Source organism: Mesoplodon densirostris, chromosome 16 (assembly GCF_025265405.1).
Source record: "Mesoplodon densirostris isolate mMesDen1 chromosome 16, mMesDen1 primary haplotype, whole genome shotgun sequence".
In the NCBI taxonomy this organism is placed as follows: domain Eukaryota; kingdom Metazoa; phylum Chordata; class Mammalia; order Artiodactyla; family Ziphiidae; genus Mesoplodon; species Mesoplodon densirostris.
In genome coordinates this window covers 48,723,201-48,739,854 of record NC_082676.1, presented here as the reverse complement: position 1 = coordinate 48,739,854, position 16,654 = coordinate 48,723,201, and the positions used below count along the sequence as shown (strand labels likewise).

Sequence of the window (16,654 nt, the reverse complement as noted above, 5' to 3'; positions counted from 1 at the left end):
GATTGAGATATTCACGTATTTTATTTCCTGTGGAAGAAATGAACAGATTGCTCTGAGAATAACAAGAGGAGAAAGGGTGAATCTGCTTTACTTGGAGGTGATCCAGAGGATCACCTCTCCTTCTCTGAGGAGGTAGCATTTAACCTGAGATCTGGAAGAAAACAAAACATTGCGTGTTGTTTTTAAATGAAAATCTTTTTTAAAATGAAGCTTGCTGTCAAGCACAAAAGACCCCCTCTCTTGCCAGCTTCCTCCTTAATAGACACAGAGATCAAATATTCCTGATTGTAAGGGACCTTCCTTATCAGGAAAGGAGGCTTGAATCTTTCCTTCTTTGCCAAAGTCCAGGCCATGCGGAGTATTGTCTGACTCTGCTCCAGAGAAACACCTTGGTCCACAGACAACTTTTAAAAATGATCAAATGCGTGTGCCTGGCATGGCTGGCTGCTCCTCCCTGGGTGGGTCCCTCCTGCATTCTCCTGCTGCAGAGGACCCTAGGCATAAAAAGGATCCCGAATTTCACTGAATTTGCACATTAAAAAGAGAGAGAGAGAGAGAGAGAGAGAGAGACTCCCTTGTCTTTTAGTCGGACCATATCGCTTGGGTATCTTTTCATTGTGACCTAGTCTCGGTTCACTGTGACCTAGTCCCTGGTGTCTTGATGGAGGCTGGGCAGGAATCTCCCCTGTGCCATTGGCCTCATGTTATCAAACTTGATTAAGCAGTGAGAAGTATGGGGTGGACCTTTATCCCCTTCTCTAGCATCTTGCTCTGTCCCTGACCTCTTTTCACCTCCATTTCTTCCCTGGGCTCTTCCTTTCCCTCCTCCAAAGAAGCAGTGTCTTTCTTTCTGGTCCCACTCAGCTTAGATGTCATCTCCTCGGAAAGTCTCCCTGGCCCTTCTCACGTTCCTCACCTTTGTACTCAAGGGCAGCTCTTGTCACGCGGCACCATGCCATGGCCTGTGTGTGCATCTGTCTCCTCTGCTCGACTGTAAAAGCTCAATGATGGCAAGGACAGGGTCTGTCTTATGTGTCATTATAGTTTTGGTGCCCAGCACACCGATGGACAGAAGATGCCCATTTAGATAACCTAAATTTTAGCCTTTGTTATCATCCCCAAATCCACACTAGGGCAGCCATTTGGGAGATCTTAGAGTTTTTAACTAAGATGAAGTACATTAAAGAGCGCCAGGCAGATTTTGGCAATTTGGCTAAATGTTCCCATTCCCTTTATTTCTATTTCCCCCCTTTTCTCCACTGTAATAGCTCCCTCATTTAAAATAGCTTTTGTAGTTTTTGTCCTTATTGTACACAAAAATAATACTACTTGACTATTATTTAAATTTTCAAAAACACAATAAGCATAAAAGATAGAAAAATCAAACAATCTGTAACTCTCCCAATCTCTAGAAGCACATATATAATATGCCTGCAGATAGTACATACACATTTATGTCTATAATTTATTGAATGGGAACATATCGTACACACTGACATTAATTATATATAACTGTTATTTAATATTCTTCTACATCTTATTTTAATTTTTAAAAGCACTTTGCATGGCGATACATAAAATAGATGGATCATTATTTATTTAACTCTTTTCCCTATTGGCCGAGAGTTGATTTAAAATTTTTTTTTTCCCTCTGACAATCCTTTGATGAACATCCTATACCTTGATGGGATAAACCCAGGGGTATAGATAGAGCAGGAGTCCAGGAAAAGCTCCTGGAGGAAGTGTCTGGAGACAGAGGAGGACGCGTAGACAATGATGGGGAACAGGGTGGGAGGCACGTGTTCCCAGCAGAAGAGACAGCCTGTGCTAAGGCTCGGAGGTGAGAGTGTATGAGGGGTCTAGGAACTGGGAGGACGTCAGGACAGCTGGTGGGTGTGTGTGGTGGGAGGAGTTGGCCTGCGGGACCGTGGGCAGCGAAGAGGCTGTTGACCAGGTGACCAGGGCTGAGTCCTAAACAGCCTGTAAGCCATGCTGAGGACTGTGGCTTTGGGCAGTGGGGTGCCATCGCAGACTAGAGCAGGGAAGTGACATATCCAGGTTGGCGTCTCTGAAAGATCCCTGTGGTTGCTGTGACCGAGCCAACTCCACATTAGACAGCTAGACTTGGAGGTGTTATTAACACAATGAAACAGAAATTAGAAAGAAGAGAAGAAAAAGAAAAGAAGAGCTCACATGTAAAGGCTCACGGATAAGCTTTTCAAACGGTCTTGGCTCTTAAATTCGGAGGCACAAGGGAACAAGTCACGATCCTCACTCCCCTCTCCAACCCGGGAAGAGGTTCCATGTGATTTTAAATAACCTAGTTGGCTTTGGCCCCCATTCCTGTTCCAGGAGCCCCAGTGATGACAAGGGGGTTGGGTTTTCTTCTCGCCACTGAGTGAGGCTGAAGCATCCACCCAAGACAGCCAGAGAAGCAGGTGTGGTCCACGCTGCGTTTGCAATTAGATCCCAGCCGCTGAGCTGCCTGTTCTCCAAGGACACAGCAGGCGCAGAGCTGATCAGGGCCGTGCCTCCCAAGGGCTGACGTCTCCATTTAGGGAGCGCTCCTGAAGCTAATGGGCAGTGACAGCTCCATTTGAAAAACACGGAAACACTTAGGGAGGCTGTGATCTGCCAGCCTCGTAAGCTGCTTATTAGCAAGGAAATCACACTCCCGCTATATTGTGCCCCCTTGGTTAACCCCTGTTCCTGCATCTCCTCTCTGCTATCTCACTTAAAGATTTCATTGTTCTCCAGGCAGGGGCGGGGAGTGATGGGAGAGGAGGCTGCGGAGCTTCCAGAAGCTGTTTCTCTGTCTCCCATCACAGCCTCTGGGGAGGCCCCGGCAGAGCAACAGCCTTCTGGTGTGGATAGGAAATGGATGGTTTTTTAAAGAAAAATGGCCCCTGAAGACTCTCTGTGTCTCAGCTAACAGGCTTCCTGCAGTGGCTGGCTGAGGTCCCAACACCCAGAAACACCCGCCGGGCTGCCTCGTAACATGCCATCCCACTCCTCCATCCCTGCCACAAATACCTCTTTGTTTTTTCCAGCTCCATCCCTGCTGCTCCACCCTCTTTTCCCATCCACCATCTCTCTCCTCTGGATGATCGATCGCAACCATCTTCTACCCTCCCCGCTGCCTCAGCCATCAGTCTAGCGCTGGTTCCTTTTCAGTCCCCACACCGCAGCGAGGGGACTCCCTCCTTGACCCTTGACACCTCCACTGGACTCTCCAATTTATCATGAATGAAACCAAGTGCTCAGTGTCTTCCAACAAACACGCTTTACCCCTCGTGTCCCCCACTCACCAAGTAACTCAGACCACAAGTCCTCTCATACCCCATGTCCGATCCATCAGCAAATCATGTCAAATTTAAATTCAAAGTAGACCCCCTCCCAATCAAATGCATCTTCCCATCTCCTCCACTGTCATCTTCCTCCAGGCCACCATCATCTCTTGCCTGGATTATGCAACAGCCTCCTGACTGGTCTCACTTTTTCCACCTTTTCCCCTTGTCCACCCATCGGTCTATTTTAGACACAGCCCCAATGATGCTGCTTAAATATAAGTCAGAATTGTCCCCAGGGCACAAAAGAGGAAACGGAGACTTGAAGGGACTTGACTGGAGTTGTACAACTAGCGGTCAGTGATGGCAGGATTCAAACCCATGTCTGCAGGTGCGTGGGCTTCCTTCTCTCCCAATAGGAAGCGGGCAGGAGCCGAGGCTCTCTGAGAACTCGGTCTCCTGCACACATATCCAATACCTCTGCTTCCCTTGATCATAAGCTTGAAAGAGGAGCTTGTACTGCTTGGCTTTTCAGCTTATCTTCCCTCTTCCAAGGACTGAAGTTCAGCAGCAGCCCTGCATTTTCTCATCAGTCTCCTCCCAATTACCAAATGCCATGGCCCATTTTCAATAACTTTCCTGCTTGACCTCTTGGAGATATTTCAGCTGTGACAGTGCCCTCTCCTTGGATTCCTCTCCATCCTCAGCTTGTCTGCTTCAGCTCTCTCCTGATTCTCTTCTTACCGCTTTAAGTGTTAGGGGCAATAATCCCTTTGGCAAATGACAATCAAATACCTACCTCACAGGGTGGTTATGTGAATTAAAAAGCTAATGTATGCAACACGCTTAGCAAATGTCAGTTGTCTAAAAAGTGCTCAGTGGTTTTAATTACTATTGTTATTATCTTTTTTTCTACCCTCCATAGTCTGTCCTTTAAAAAAACTTTTTCAAGACCTCTCTCCTGAGCTCCAGAACCCATACTTCTGACTCCCCCAGATCATCTCCGAGAATCTCAGTGGCCCCTCAAAGTCATCATGTCCAAAATGGAAATAGTCATCTTTCTGAATTCTCCTGCATTCTCTCTCTTGGTGATTGATATAAGCATATTCTCTGTCATTCAAACCAGAGACCTCATGATCCCCATCCTTGGCTTCTCCCCCCTGCCCCCCACCCCTACCCCACTCCATGCGGTCAGTCACCAGCCAACAACCATTCTTGCCACATGGCGCCGGGAGCTTGGCTCTGACATCAGACAGACCTGGCTCATGTGGCAGCTCTCCTGTTCATTAGCAGCAGGACCCTGAACAAATGACATCACCTCCTTGGCCCCAGTCTCCTCATCTGTACAATAGAGATGACAGTAATACCCACTTCATAGGATCATTGGGAGGATGAAATAAGATAATACAAGGAAAGAGCATTCCAGGGTGCCCAGAACATAGCAGATGCATAATAAATATTAACTGTCATAATTATTATTATTACTACTGCTGCTACTATGCTATTAGGCTGTGGTTGCCTCCTGTAGATGCTGAAACACTTAGAGGTTTCATGTAAACGGGTTTGCTGGTAAAGAACAAAGAAGGCCAGATTTACTGACTCATCTCTTCTCGTTAGATGAGAACTGGCACGTGCATGTGTGTGCACTCACGCATGAGTGTATACATGTACGTACACACACATATGTTATCACTCTGCCTCAGACCAGGACCTTTTCATAGAGAAGGACAGCAGGATGAGTGAGAAATGGCGATGGTTTTCCCTCTAGAGCTGGATTGCCTCACCAAAGCACTGGGTTGGGTTTCATCCCACACCCCTTGTTCCCACCTGGAGGGAGAATGGCTGAGTTTACCTCCTGGCACCTTGTAATTAAGGGTCGGTGACTTATCACGCCTGGTGGTTGCCCAGCCATTGCAGGCACCAAACCCAGGTCTTGAGCTCTTTCTCCATTGACTGGAGACATCTCCAGAGATGACTGAGAGCCAGAGGACAGTGCTTTGAGGGACCTGCTGCTTAGTATTGGGATCTCCAAGGTGATGTATAAATGTGTCATTACTTTGCATCTTGTGCCCAAGAAATATCTCAGGCACCTTAATCACATCTCCTTCAAAATGAGCTTGGCTGACTCCTTGGGGTGGGGTCGGGAGAACATGCCACATGCCACCAGCCCCACCATCCCATGCCTTTGCCATCCAGCTCCTGACTGCCCAGAAGGATACCAGAGGCAGCTCACGAGCTACAGGAACTGAAGGTCGGGAGCCCAGCGTCATGTGCCAATCAACGGTCGTGAAAATTTTGCATTTTATGTTGCTTTCATTTCTGATCATCAAAACAACCTCTCTGAGGTAGTGAAAGGGAAGGGTTTGGAGAAAACCTCACCCAGTTTTATTTTGTTCTGTTTTGTTTTGGTTGTTTTTTTTTTTTCCACCCACCACAAATTCTTCTCTTCCCCTCTCATAGTGTGGGCGAAATGCTGAAAACTTCGACCGGTTTTTCACCCGCCATCCACCAGTCCTAACACCTCCTGACCAGGAAGTCATCAGGAATATTGACCAATCAGAATTCGAAGGATTTTCCTTTGTTAACTCTGAATTTTTAAAACCTGAAGTCAAGAGCTAAGTAGATGTGTAGATTTCCGTCCTTCATTTCTGTCATTCAAGCTCAACGGCTATTGTGGTGACATTTTTTTTTTTTATTGCAAAGTTGCATCCATGTTTTATTTGCTGATGAAACTAGAGTGACCATGTTTCAGGACCCAAATGTCCTCAGGTAGTTTGGAGCATCTCTGTGAGATGGGATTATGCAGATGGCACGTTGAAAATGTGGCTGCATAATTAGCACATTATCAAAGTCCTTTTAGCACTTATTTTCCCCAGCATGTCAGCGAAGTAGATCCAGTGGGGACAGAACATGCCTGCTTTCTTTCCTTTTTTCCTGCGCTGCCATTTTCACACATTTTCCAATCCCAACCATCCAATCTAGATTTTTCCTGCCAAATGAGTGGATAATCGGATGCTAGCAGTATTCTTCCACTTCTGGACTAGGAGCTTGGCTTGTATCCAAGTAGGTGGTTGCTTTGACTTAGAGGGAGTTTCCTCCGTTCTGCCTGGTTTGGAGACACTGGGAGCTTTGAAAAGAACACGCTAAACATAAAATTTTATTTGTTGTTTTTTAAAACTCAAAGTTCAGAAGATTATCTAAGCCCTTTTAAAATTCTAAGACTGTGCTTTGAGACAGTTTCAATCTAAGGGCACCTCAAGGAGTCATAAGGCAACCAGCTTGGGTGCTACCTCGACGCTGTAAGCTCTGATTCCCTGTGTCCCCAATCACCTTCATCCCCAAACTACTTGAAAAGGGCATTTGGACCCACTCCCTGAAAAGACATGGTCACTTTAGCAAGGTCCTGAAGGGCCATGGTTTTACATTACATTTCAAAGTTTATTTGCTTTGGGGTTTTATTTCTGTTGTTGTTCAAATGCCAAAAAAAAAAAAATTACTCTTGTTACACATGCTTTGAAATACGTGTCCAAATGTTATTAACCACAATGACCTGCTTTGATTTACCAAGAAGACTGCTCTGGAGCCTGGCAGACCTGTGCCTGCGTGGATGGGATTTGTCTAGGTTTGTTATTGGCTTCAGAAAGCTAATTAAGTGCTCTGAGAAAGACCATTTCTTGAAAGCATAGACAGTTGTGTTCCTCACTTTGATGTTGTTTTGCAAGATGTTTGTGGAAATGTTCGTATCTGGATGTCTGTTATGTGCCACTTTTCTTCTAGCATCGAGATACAATAAAAAAAAAAAAAGCAAGAAAGAAGACATGCTATTTCAAGGAAAATGGCTCTCTTTGAAAAACGTGGACCCAAACTACAAAATGGGGCCTCCTGAGGCTTCACGACAGAAAAAAACTAAACCCAGAACTTAATCTTGGCCCCAGTGTTTAGCCGGTCAGAGAGGCTGGGACTGTGGACCATTCAGGGACTCCTGGGGGCCTGTGATGGGGTGAGGTGAGCTGGCGAGGGGAACCTCCAGCAATATCGGAGCTCAAGGCCCACATTCCCACCAGAGGCAAGTCTAGGGTCCAGCTAGGAGCCTGGCTGGGGCTCTTGATTTTCTTGTCAAAATTGCTACTCCTCCCAGCTCACACTCAACCTTTCTAGCAAGTAGGTTTATGAACCCCCAGAGGCCCAAGGAAACCCCTTGGGTGGAAGAAATCCCATTTCCATCTGAGCAGATGAGGACAGCAGGTGGTCCCCCATCCCTACCTCCTGTCCCCTGCTGTCCTCAGGCAGCCCTAAAGACAACTCTTGTCACAAGTCCAGTGATTTCTGGAAGTGCCAGGGCTTCTAAGAGACCATCAAGGGAACTTGAAAAACTTGACGAATGTCCTTGAAGTGAGACTTCTCATCTTTAAACAAATCATGATTTGATCTCCACTTCGGCAAAGCCCCCTGCTCTTCACTGCTTTCTGCCCGCTCTCGTCTCCCTGATGCGGCCTTTGGGACCAGCCCTGCTGCCGCCGCGGTGGTAGCAATCTAGACGTCAGGGGAAGCATACATGAAGTCCTGGCTGACAAGCTCAGGTGGCAAGAGAAGGAGGGAAATCAGGGCACAACCTCCTCATTTTATTGGTGGGAAACCAGCATCTGGAGGGAGGAAGTGACTTGCCCAATGTCAGCCAGCTGGGATGCAAACCCAGTTTCCTGATTCTCGGTGCAGGCCTCTTTCTGCTCTGTGACTACCATCTCTGAGCTGTGCCCACCAACAGACAAGTTATTTGAGGTCCTTCACCTGGCTGTTGGGTCACCAGGCCTTTCCTTGGATATGCTCTCAGGAAGATTAAAAACGATGGAGAAATATTGGCCCATCAATAAAAGCTTACAGACAACTTTAGAGAACAATGTAGGATGGATGGATGGACCGATAGAACTAGATAGATAGATAGAGATAAATAGAAAGAATATACTCTGTGTGTATGTGTGTGTGTATATATATATATATATATATATATATATATATATGTGTGTATATATATATATATATATATGTATATATATATATATATATACACAAACACACACTGCACTCTACATTTTCCAAATTGCTGCCATTATTTTCCAAAAGTTTAATAATTTGCAGAAATAGGTACTCGAGCTGAAGTCTCTGTTCCCCTAACACACCGAGCTGAGGGTTGGTCAGGGAAGCCTTCTGTGAAAGAGAGGGATCATTAGTCAGAATTCCTGCAGTTGCCTTTTCTATCAACATTTCAAGTGCAGAGGTGACTGAGAAACAGAGCTTTCAACATGTATAATCCCAGGGGAATACTTTGCAAAGGTATCCAAGAAGGAAGATTTTGAATTTATTTTTGCGACCGCCCATGTATTCCACCTTCCATTCATTCACCCAACCAGCATTTATTGAGCACCGACTCTGTGCCAGGCTCTATTCTGGGTGCCAGGAGCATGGTGGGGAACCATGAAGATGCAATCCAAGAAGGCAGTCATTAAACAAGTAATTAAAAGCATGATGTAATCTAGAGATAACTAGTCTCTGGGTTAATCAGGGAAGGCTTCTTTTAAGAAAGAAGAAGTCATCCAAAGCCTATGGGGCTCTGCTTTCTCTCTGGACATCACATTTGAGGCTAAAGGAGGAGATGCAGCAGTGCCCTCTTGACCCAGATTTGTGGGACAATCATATAGTGCAATGGTGGGGAAAGAGAGGCAAGAGGGTAACTGGGGTGAGTTTCCTTCCAGAAGGCCAAAGGCACAGTCTCCATACTTGAACAGCTCACAAAATCACCAAGATTTGAGCAGAGATACCTGTATGGAGATGCTTGTATGGAGAGAGGGAACTGGTTTCAGAGCTCGGTTCCGAGTCCTGAATCTCACCTTTGGGCTGCATTACTCAGATTCCTGCAGGCATTACCTTTTCTGGCCCTCAGGGAGACACTGCCCCTGGCTTAACACCACCTGGTTCTTCTAGATGAGACAGGGTGATATTTTCCAAAAGACCTTAAATTAGAGGAGAAGTTTTTAAAAAGAAACTAAAAAGATAATCCAAAGGAACCAAAACACAGTCCAGGTCAGCCATGGCTAGTTGTCTACCAGGATCTTAGAATCTCTCTTTTCATTTCTTGGACTTCTCACTAACCTGCTTCTCTTCTAAGAAAGCACAGGGCCATGGTCGCAGTGACCTTCTTGGGGAATTAATAGGAAGCCAGTGGAATCAGTAACCCTCCTTGGAGGAGTGAAACTATTCTCATGTGGCTTCAGATACTATCAACCCAGAAAGGAATTGTCCCAACAGAGAGGCCCATTCTTTCCCAACTGCTAGGATAAAATTCAGGGGTATTTTCTATGACGATCTGCCCATAATGGCCAGTCCTATTTAGACCATGTGAACGATGGAAGCCTGAGTCATCACCAGAACAACACATGGGGAAGGGCCTTCAATATTGGGGCTGGTGGGAAGGGAACCTCTTCTGGATGCCCACAGGCAGGGAAGGCCACGGCGGGGGACCTGAAAGGAGACAGCTGCCTGCTTCTAGCCCCAGATATACCCAGGGCCCACACCCAGCCCTGGAGCTCTCAGATCTCGAAGAAACCTAACACAGTTCTGTCCATATTGGGGCTCACAATGGACAGGGGTCCCTGTGAGAGACCCGTAGGATCAATGGGAACAAATTCCATTGTTTTGCTATAGAGTATGATCTCTAGCCCTGGGGGCAACTGTAAGTTGGAGAAAGCAAAGAGGCTCATCTTTCATAAAGTCTTCATTCATTGACTCATTCATTCAACAAATAATTGTGGAAGGCCTGCCATGTGCCAAGTCTTGGCACTGGAAATATACAGACAAGGACCTTGCCCTCCTGGAAAGAGGCAATAAATAATAAGGACAGTTCCTGACAGCAGCAAGTGCAATGAAGACAATTAAAAAGATGCTAAAGTAGGACTTGTGGGGTCCAGAGAGGGGTGCACAGGCAATATTAAAGGAAAGGATGGCGTGGAATTCAAGCTTTTCTCTGAACACCGCAAAATAACACATTCAGTGCCTGGGACAACACAAGACAGGCTGACAGCAGGCAGGACAAGACAAAACAAAATAGGTGGGGCGTGGTAAGAGATGGTCCACTGTCCAGAAAACAGCTCCACTGGCATCTTCAGCCCACTCCCCTCTGGCCACACTTACTGAAGTGCATTATTCATGTCCCCCTCACTCCTACACCCCTACACATACACATTACAGAAGAGTAATTGGGGCACTTCTTAGGGACATTTTACCTGTCTCAGGGGAGCAGCCAAGAAGAAGGCATTCTTGCGAGAAGTATTTTGCAAAGGGAAATGAATCCAGTAATGAGAAATCCTTGTCAGTCAGTACGCTTTAGGGGTTAAACCTAAAGCATGGATGGCCATTGACCAAATTCTAGCAAATCAGTCAATCCTCACCGACCCTCCCCTCTTTACAATCTGACACCACTCTGGCTTCAGCCAGGTAACCTGCCCGGTACCTGTGAAACCCATACGTTATCCTTGGTTGTCCTGCAATAAACCAGCCATCAAGCTTTCCCCCCAGTCAGAGAGGCCGAGATAAAGCAGAATTAGGTGCGATGTGGTTGGGTAAAAATCACTGCCCCACTGTGCAGTCTTGGGCAAGTCACTTTACTTTCTGGTGCCTCCGTTTTCTCATATGTCAAAGCACCAGGGGCGAGGACCTCTACCTGCCCCTAGGTGGGTGGTAAGGATGGGAAGATCATAGGCTGGTAAGGACCCTGAAGAGGTGAGAGCATCATCCAGATGTGAGATCTTGTTATGAGCCCACGCTCTGACATTCCCTGGTGAAACTTGCCCCAAACTGCAGTTAGTAAACTGGGATTGATGCCCAACCCACCCCCCAAAAAAGAAAATGCCAGACTAACTAGAATAGAATGTTTTAAAGCTGCCCTTCCAGACTAGGAGTTTGTTGACTAGAGACATTGCTGTAAACATCCTTGGAAGAAACTCTGGCTGTTGAAGACCAAAATTCTAGTCTGTGGGTGGATTTCTGAGCATCCCTTCAAAGCCTAAATCGCACCAGGGAATGTGGGGTGGATAGTGACCTGTTCCTTTCATTGAGCAGTGATCTGATGTCCCCATTTTGCCACTCTGCCTCCTGGGGAGCTGAGTGGTCGTGTGGCTCCGCTCCTCTTTAAAGAAAGAAGCCTTCTAGCCACAGGGGGCGCTCTTGGATCGTTTCCTCCTGGACTCTCTACTGCATGACTAATTCTATGACATCATACCTGGTCAGAGGTAGTTTCCAACTCAATTCATCTCAAAGCCAAGGAAAACAACACACACACACACACACACACAGACACCTCACTTTCTGGCAATCCTTAAAGAAAGTCAAGGTCTCATTTCTTTTCTTAGAAAATTTCCACCAAGTTTTCTCTCCTGAAGCCAACATACAATGTGAAATGGAAGCTAGGGGATAGTACTGCAATACAGCTGCTAAACCCTGTCAGCACAGGGCTCCTCCTGACTCTGCCCATGAGACGTCATCAGCTTCCCAATAACTGGCACGTCTTGGTCACGTTTCCTTCTTCTTATGCTGTGTTAATGTGTTTGCTTTCCATTTGGCAGAGAGACAAGCGAGACGCCTCCAATTTCGACAAAGAGTTCACCAGACAGCCTGTGGAACTCACGCCTACTGATAAACTCTTCATCATGAACTTGGACCAAAATGAATTTGCTGGCTTCTCCTATACTAACCCAGAGTTTGTCATTAATGTGTAGGTGAATGCAAACTCCACTGTAAGCCTGGAGTATAAGACTTCAGGGCAAGTGTATGTATCTATTCTAGTCTTCCAGGATTCATGGTGCATATGCTGGCATTCCACACGTGGAGAGCTTGTCCTAGAGGGCTTTTCTTTGTATGTGTAGCTTGCTAGTTTGTTTTCTACATCTGAAAATGTTTAGTTTAGAGTAAGCGCTTTATCCAATTATAGAGGTACAATTTTCCAAACTTCCAGAAACTCATCAAATGAACAGACGGTATCAGAACTACTGTGTCTGATACCAAAATGCTTCAGCATTTGTAATTTTTAAAGTCAGAAGCTAATGTTCCTGGTAAAAGTTTTTACAGTTATTCTATAATATCCCCCTTGAATGCTAAGCATGACTGGTATTTTTAAATTGTGAGTAAGCTTTGCAGTTACTGTGAACTATTGTCTCTTGGAGGAAATTTTTTGTTTAAAAATTGATATGATTAAACTGAGTTAATATATGCAAACTCTTGTTTACATGTCTGCTTTTAAATAGAGTCTGGCACAGAGGTTACAAACTGGAGAGCCATAGGCTGATGCGTAGATGAATTTCGTTTCACTTGCACAGAATTTCATTTAATTGAAATCATTGTCAACATTAAAAAATGGAAGTTTTATGTAAATTTCTAGACTTTCAGATTCACTTTAAAAAAAATCAGAAGACTGGTAGCATTGGGCCTACATTTCCATGTGGAAATAATTCAACAGAACTGAAAAATGGCTATCTCCTTTAAAAGCAGTGCATCCTCTTATTTTACCACAGTCTCCACTACCCCCTATTGTACTATGCTCTCATCCACTTCTCTGGATTCTCTAGCCATTTGAGATTGAGACCTCTGCCATTTGCAAGTCACAGGCTTAATGACCTTCATATTTTCCTGTGCCCGTAATCAGGGTATCTGCTCAGTCATCCATTTGAGTGGTTTGTGTGTATTAAATCCTCAAGCACAAAGTACAGGACATAATTTCATTGCTGCCATGACAAAAGTCAGCAAGGAGACTGGAGTCAGGACACAAAGAACCTTTCCATGGTCTATGAGGATATCACTCATATTTGTAAAACTACTTACCTTTTACTATTTTCTCCCAAATTAGTATCTGCAACAGACAAAACAAAACAAACAGGGGTTTGCCCTTTTCTCAACAGCCATACTTGCCCAAGGAGGTCAGAAGAGGAAGGGAAAATAAGAGAGATCACTGCTAAAAGCGGATGGCATGATAAGGAGCCCCATTCTCTCTGAGATCAGACTGTCACGTTACTGAATCACTGGGTGTGAGCCTGACACCTTCTCTGAATGAAATCATGCTTCTCTTTTCTTTTTGAAAGATGTAGTAGTCCAATTGGTAACACATGGCTTTGTAGCTGCTAATGCCATAGGGTAGCAGAAAAGAGCAATTCTGTCACACCAAGTACATCATGACTCCACAGAATTTATTCATCTCCTCCCTCCTTGGAAGACCCCAGGAAATGGGCATTGGGCAGATACAGTGAAGCCACTGATCTTAGTGTACTCTGCAGAATTTTAGAAACTCTGCCAGTTAAAATTGGGTAAAGCCAACTTAAAAGAAGAAACTGTGTATTCAATGCATCACATTTAGAAAACAAAAATACGTGGATTTCTTTAGATGTGTGATGGCATGTTCCATTTAAGATGATATTAGAAAAGAGATTGCTATTGTTACTTCTGATTCCTCCCTTTTTCATGCCAGCTCCACATATTTTCTCCCTCTGCTAGATATAAACCAGTTTCATTTCATAAATATTGAGCATCAGCTCTGAGCCAGGCATAGTTCTGGGTGCTGGGCATATAGAGACCAACAAAATCCAGGACTTTCCACTCATAGGCACAAGAAGACTGCAGAAGTCCCAGCCACTTATCTTCCTGGGATCATGTCCAGTGAGACAGAGTGGGAGCTCCTGTAAGAGCCCTGTAGTTTCCTCTGACTGGCTCAGCCTGGTCCCATGTACATCCCTGAACCAAGCACTGTATCTGGGGTGGAGAGGAATGGTGGGTGAGGCACTTTGATTGGCCAGACCTAAGTTGTATTAGTTATCTACTGCTGTGTAACAAATTATTCTAAAACTTTGAAACAGCAAATATTTATTACCTCTCAGTGCCTGTGGGCAGGAATCTGGGTGGTGTGGTTTCATTGGTTTAATGCCTCTCATAAGGCTGCAATCAGGCTGTTGGCCAGGGTTGCAGTCACACATGAAGGTTCGACTGGGGGAGATGGGATTCACTTCAAGTTTAATCACATGGTGTTGGCAGCCTCAGTTCCTAGCAAGATAGGTATCTCCATAGAACTGTCTTTGGACACGGCTTCCCTGGGGGAAAATGAACCAAGTGAGAGTGTCTAATCTGGAAGCCATATAATCTCAGTAGTAACCCAGTCTCAGAAGTGACATCCCATCCTATTACTGTTTTCTGTTCTTTAGAAGCAAGTCAGTAAATCCAGCCCATACTCAAAGGGAGGGAATTATACAAGGTGAGAGTTCCAGGAAGTGAGGGCCTCTAGGTGCCATCTTGGAGACTGCTTACTACATACATCAGGAGCTGCACCTCTGGAGCTAGGGGTAGAGTGCCACCCAAACCACATTAACTGAGACTGGGTGAGGGACCACGCTCTGAATAAAAATCGGAAGCTGTTCTCGGAACAAGGGAAATGTATGTTGAGGAAGCAAACCACAATGGTGGGTTCTCTGAAGATGGGAATTTGGGGTTACCCCAAAGATTCCTTAAGGCTGAGAGACAGGTCAATACTGAGAAGCAATTAAAGGAATGACTCACTTGTCATTGCATTTGATCCACAGAGTCCCCATCGTTTCATTGCCAAGTTCACTACCAAAGGCAAGAGCCTGAATTTGACGTTCAGAGGAATTATAATCCTTTGCCTTCAGGGACTCAGAATCCACGAAGGAGATGTGTTGGTAGAAACATACGTATAAGTCTACATCAATTATTTAATACTGAGTAACAAGACACTTCAAAACTTAGTGTCTTTTAAAAGCAACCATTTATTTAACTCACAATGGTTTTTCTGGCTTGGCCATCCCAGCTTCTCTGATGGACTTGCCTGTGTACTTTCAGTCACCTGGAAGGGCAGCTGGTGACTGGATGGTCTAGGCTGGCCTCATTCACATGTACAGAGTTTGCAAGACTGACTGGTCTAGGGAAGGCTCAGCTGGGATGGTGTGGTTTTACTCCATGTGCTCTATTACATTCCAGCAGGCTAGAACATAGGCTTCCTCGTGTGGTGGTTTTGAGGACTACAAAGAGCAGCAATGCGAATCAAACCCCAGTGCACGAGCACTTTTCAAACCTCAGCTTATGTCACGGTTGCTGCATTCCCATAAGAGAAATTCAAGGGGTGGAGAAATGGACTCTACTTTTGGATGGGAGGCACTGTAAAAACACATTGTGAAGGCAAATGGACAGAGGGATGGAAAAATGTGTGACCAACTTTATATCTACCACGGAGTCCAACAAGGGCACCCTTCGTGAACTGAGGGGACATCAAAGAAATAAGACAGACGGGAAAGAAACTTCCAGGAACCTCCTGGACTGCCCCATGGTCAGGCCTCATAGATCACCAGAAGTCAGTCACCCTACTTGTCTCTTCAATCTCAACATACAAAGATACGGTGCTAAAGTTCAGGCTTGCCAGTGGGATAACAAGAGTCAACTTGAGAGCTGGTGCTATAGGTTCTTCAAACCAATGAAGACAAAGTTCTGAGATCCTCACCTGTTACTCCTGCCATGGTTCTTTTTCTCACCGCACATACAAGCTGAGATGCTGGAGAAGCCAGGGAGGAATGAAAAGCAAGATAAATAACAACTAAATCTGGGACACCCAATCCAGTACCACCTATCAATATCTGGTTCTAAAAGCCCGAAAGCCAAATAGCTGAGGTCCTATATCTTTCCTGATTTTGATGTGGAACTGCTTTGACCTACATGGAATTCTGCTGCTCATCACTTCCTAAACAAGCAATGGTGGCTCCAAAAGTGAATCCTGATTTCCCAAAACAATAAAGGTTTGCACTTTAGACTTCTTGCCCAAATGACTGAACCACACTCCCTCCACTATGGATTTTGTCCCATAGAATGCTAGTTTCCCTGGCATATGGACTGCTGATATCAGGCCAGATGTCAGGGTTGAGATTACAATGGTGTTTAAACAAAAGATGCAAGAACATTCAATTCTGTTTTCAACCAGTCACTCTTCCTCATGAGGTGCAAGAAGGAAATAATGCATAGAGGACAGTGCCTAGTAAATGAAAAGCTGATCAATATTTTATATCCCAGTGTGGGACTTTATATCCCAGTGTGGGATCCTAACCCCAAGGTGGGTTAGATTGCATGGAGAATTCCTAGATATCGTGTGAGTTATATTACTTATCTATCGCTGTTAACAGTTACCCCCAAATTTAGCAGCTTAAAACAAGACATATTAGCTCACAATTTCTGTGGGTTGGGAGTCCAGGTACAGTTTAGCTGGGTCTTCTGCTTCAGAGTGTTATAAGCTTCAATTGAGGTATTGACAGGGGCCGTGGTCTTACCTGAAGGTT

At 45.2% G+C, this 16,654-nt stretch overlaps 1 protein-coding gene across 2 annotated transcripts in view; it reads left to right on the top strand.

The window, feature by feature from the left end:
- The window catches only part of PRKCB (protein kinase C beta), a 311,308-nt gene extending 299,253 nt beyond the window's left edge, over nucleotides 1–12,055 (top strand). Inside the window, exon 17 of one of the 2 annotated variants that reach the window (XM_060120019.1) lies at nucleotides 11,903–12,055. In XM_060120019.1, the coding sequence (XP_059976002.1) occupies nucleotides 11,903–12,055 (153 nt within the window). Of the gene's footprint in view, nucleotides 1–5,747; nucleotides 5,907–11,902 lie in introns of those variants that run through there. The other variant, XM_060120018.1, reaches the window with a different exon arrangement.
- Nucleotides 12,056–16,654: the final 4,599 nt, after the last annotated feature.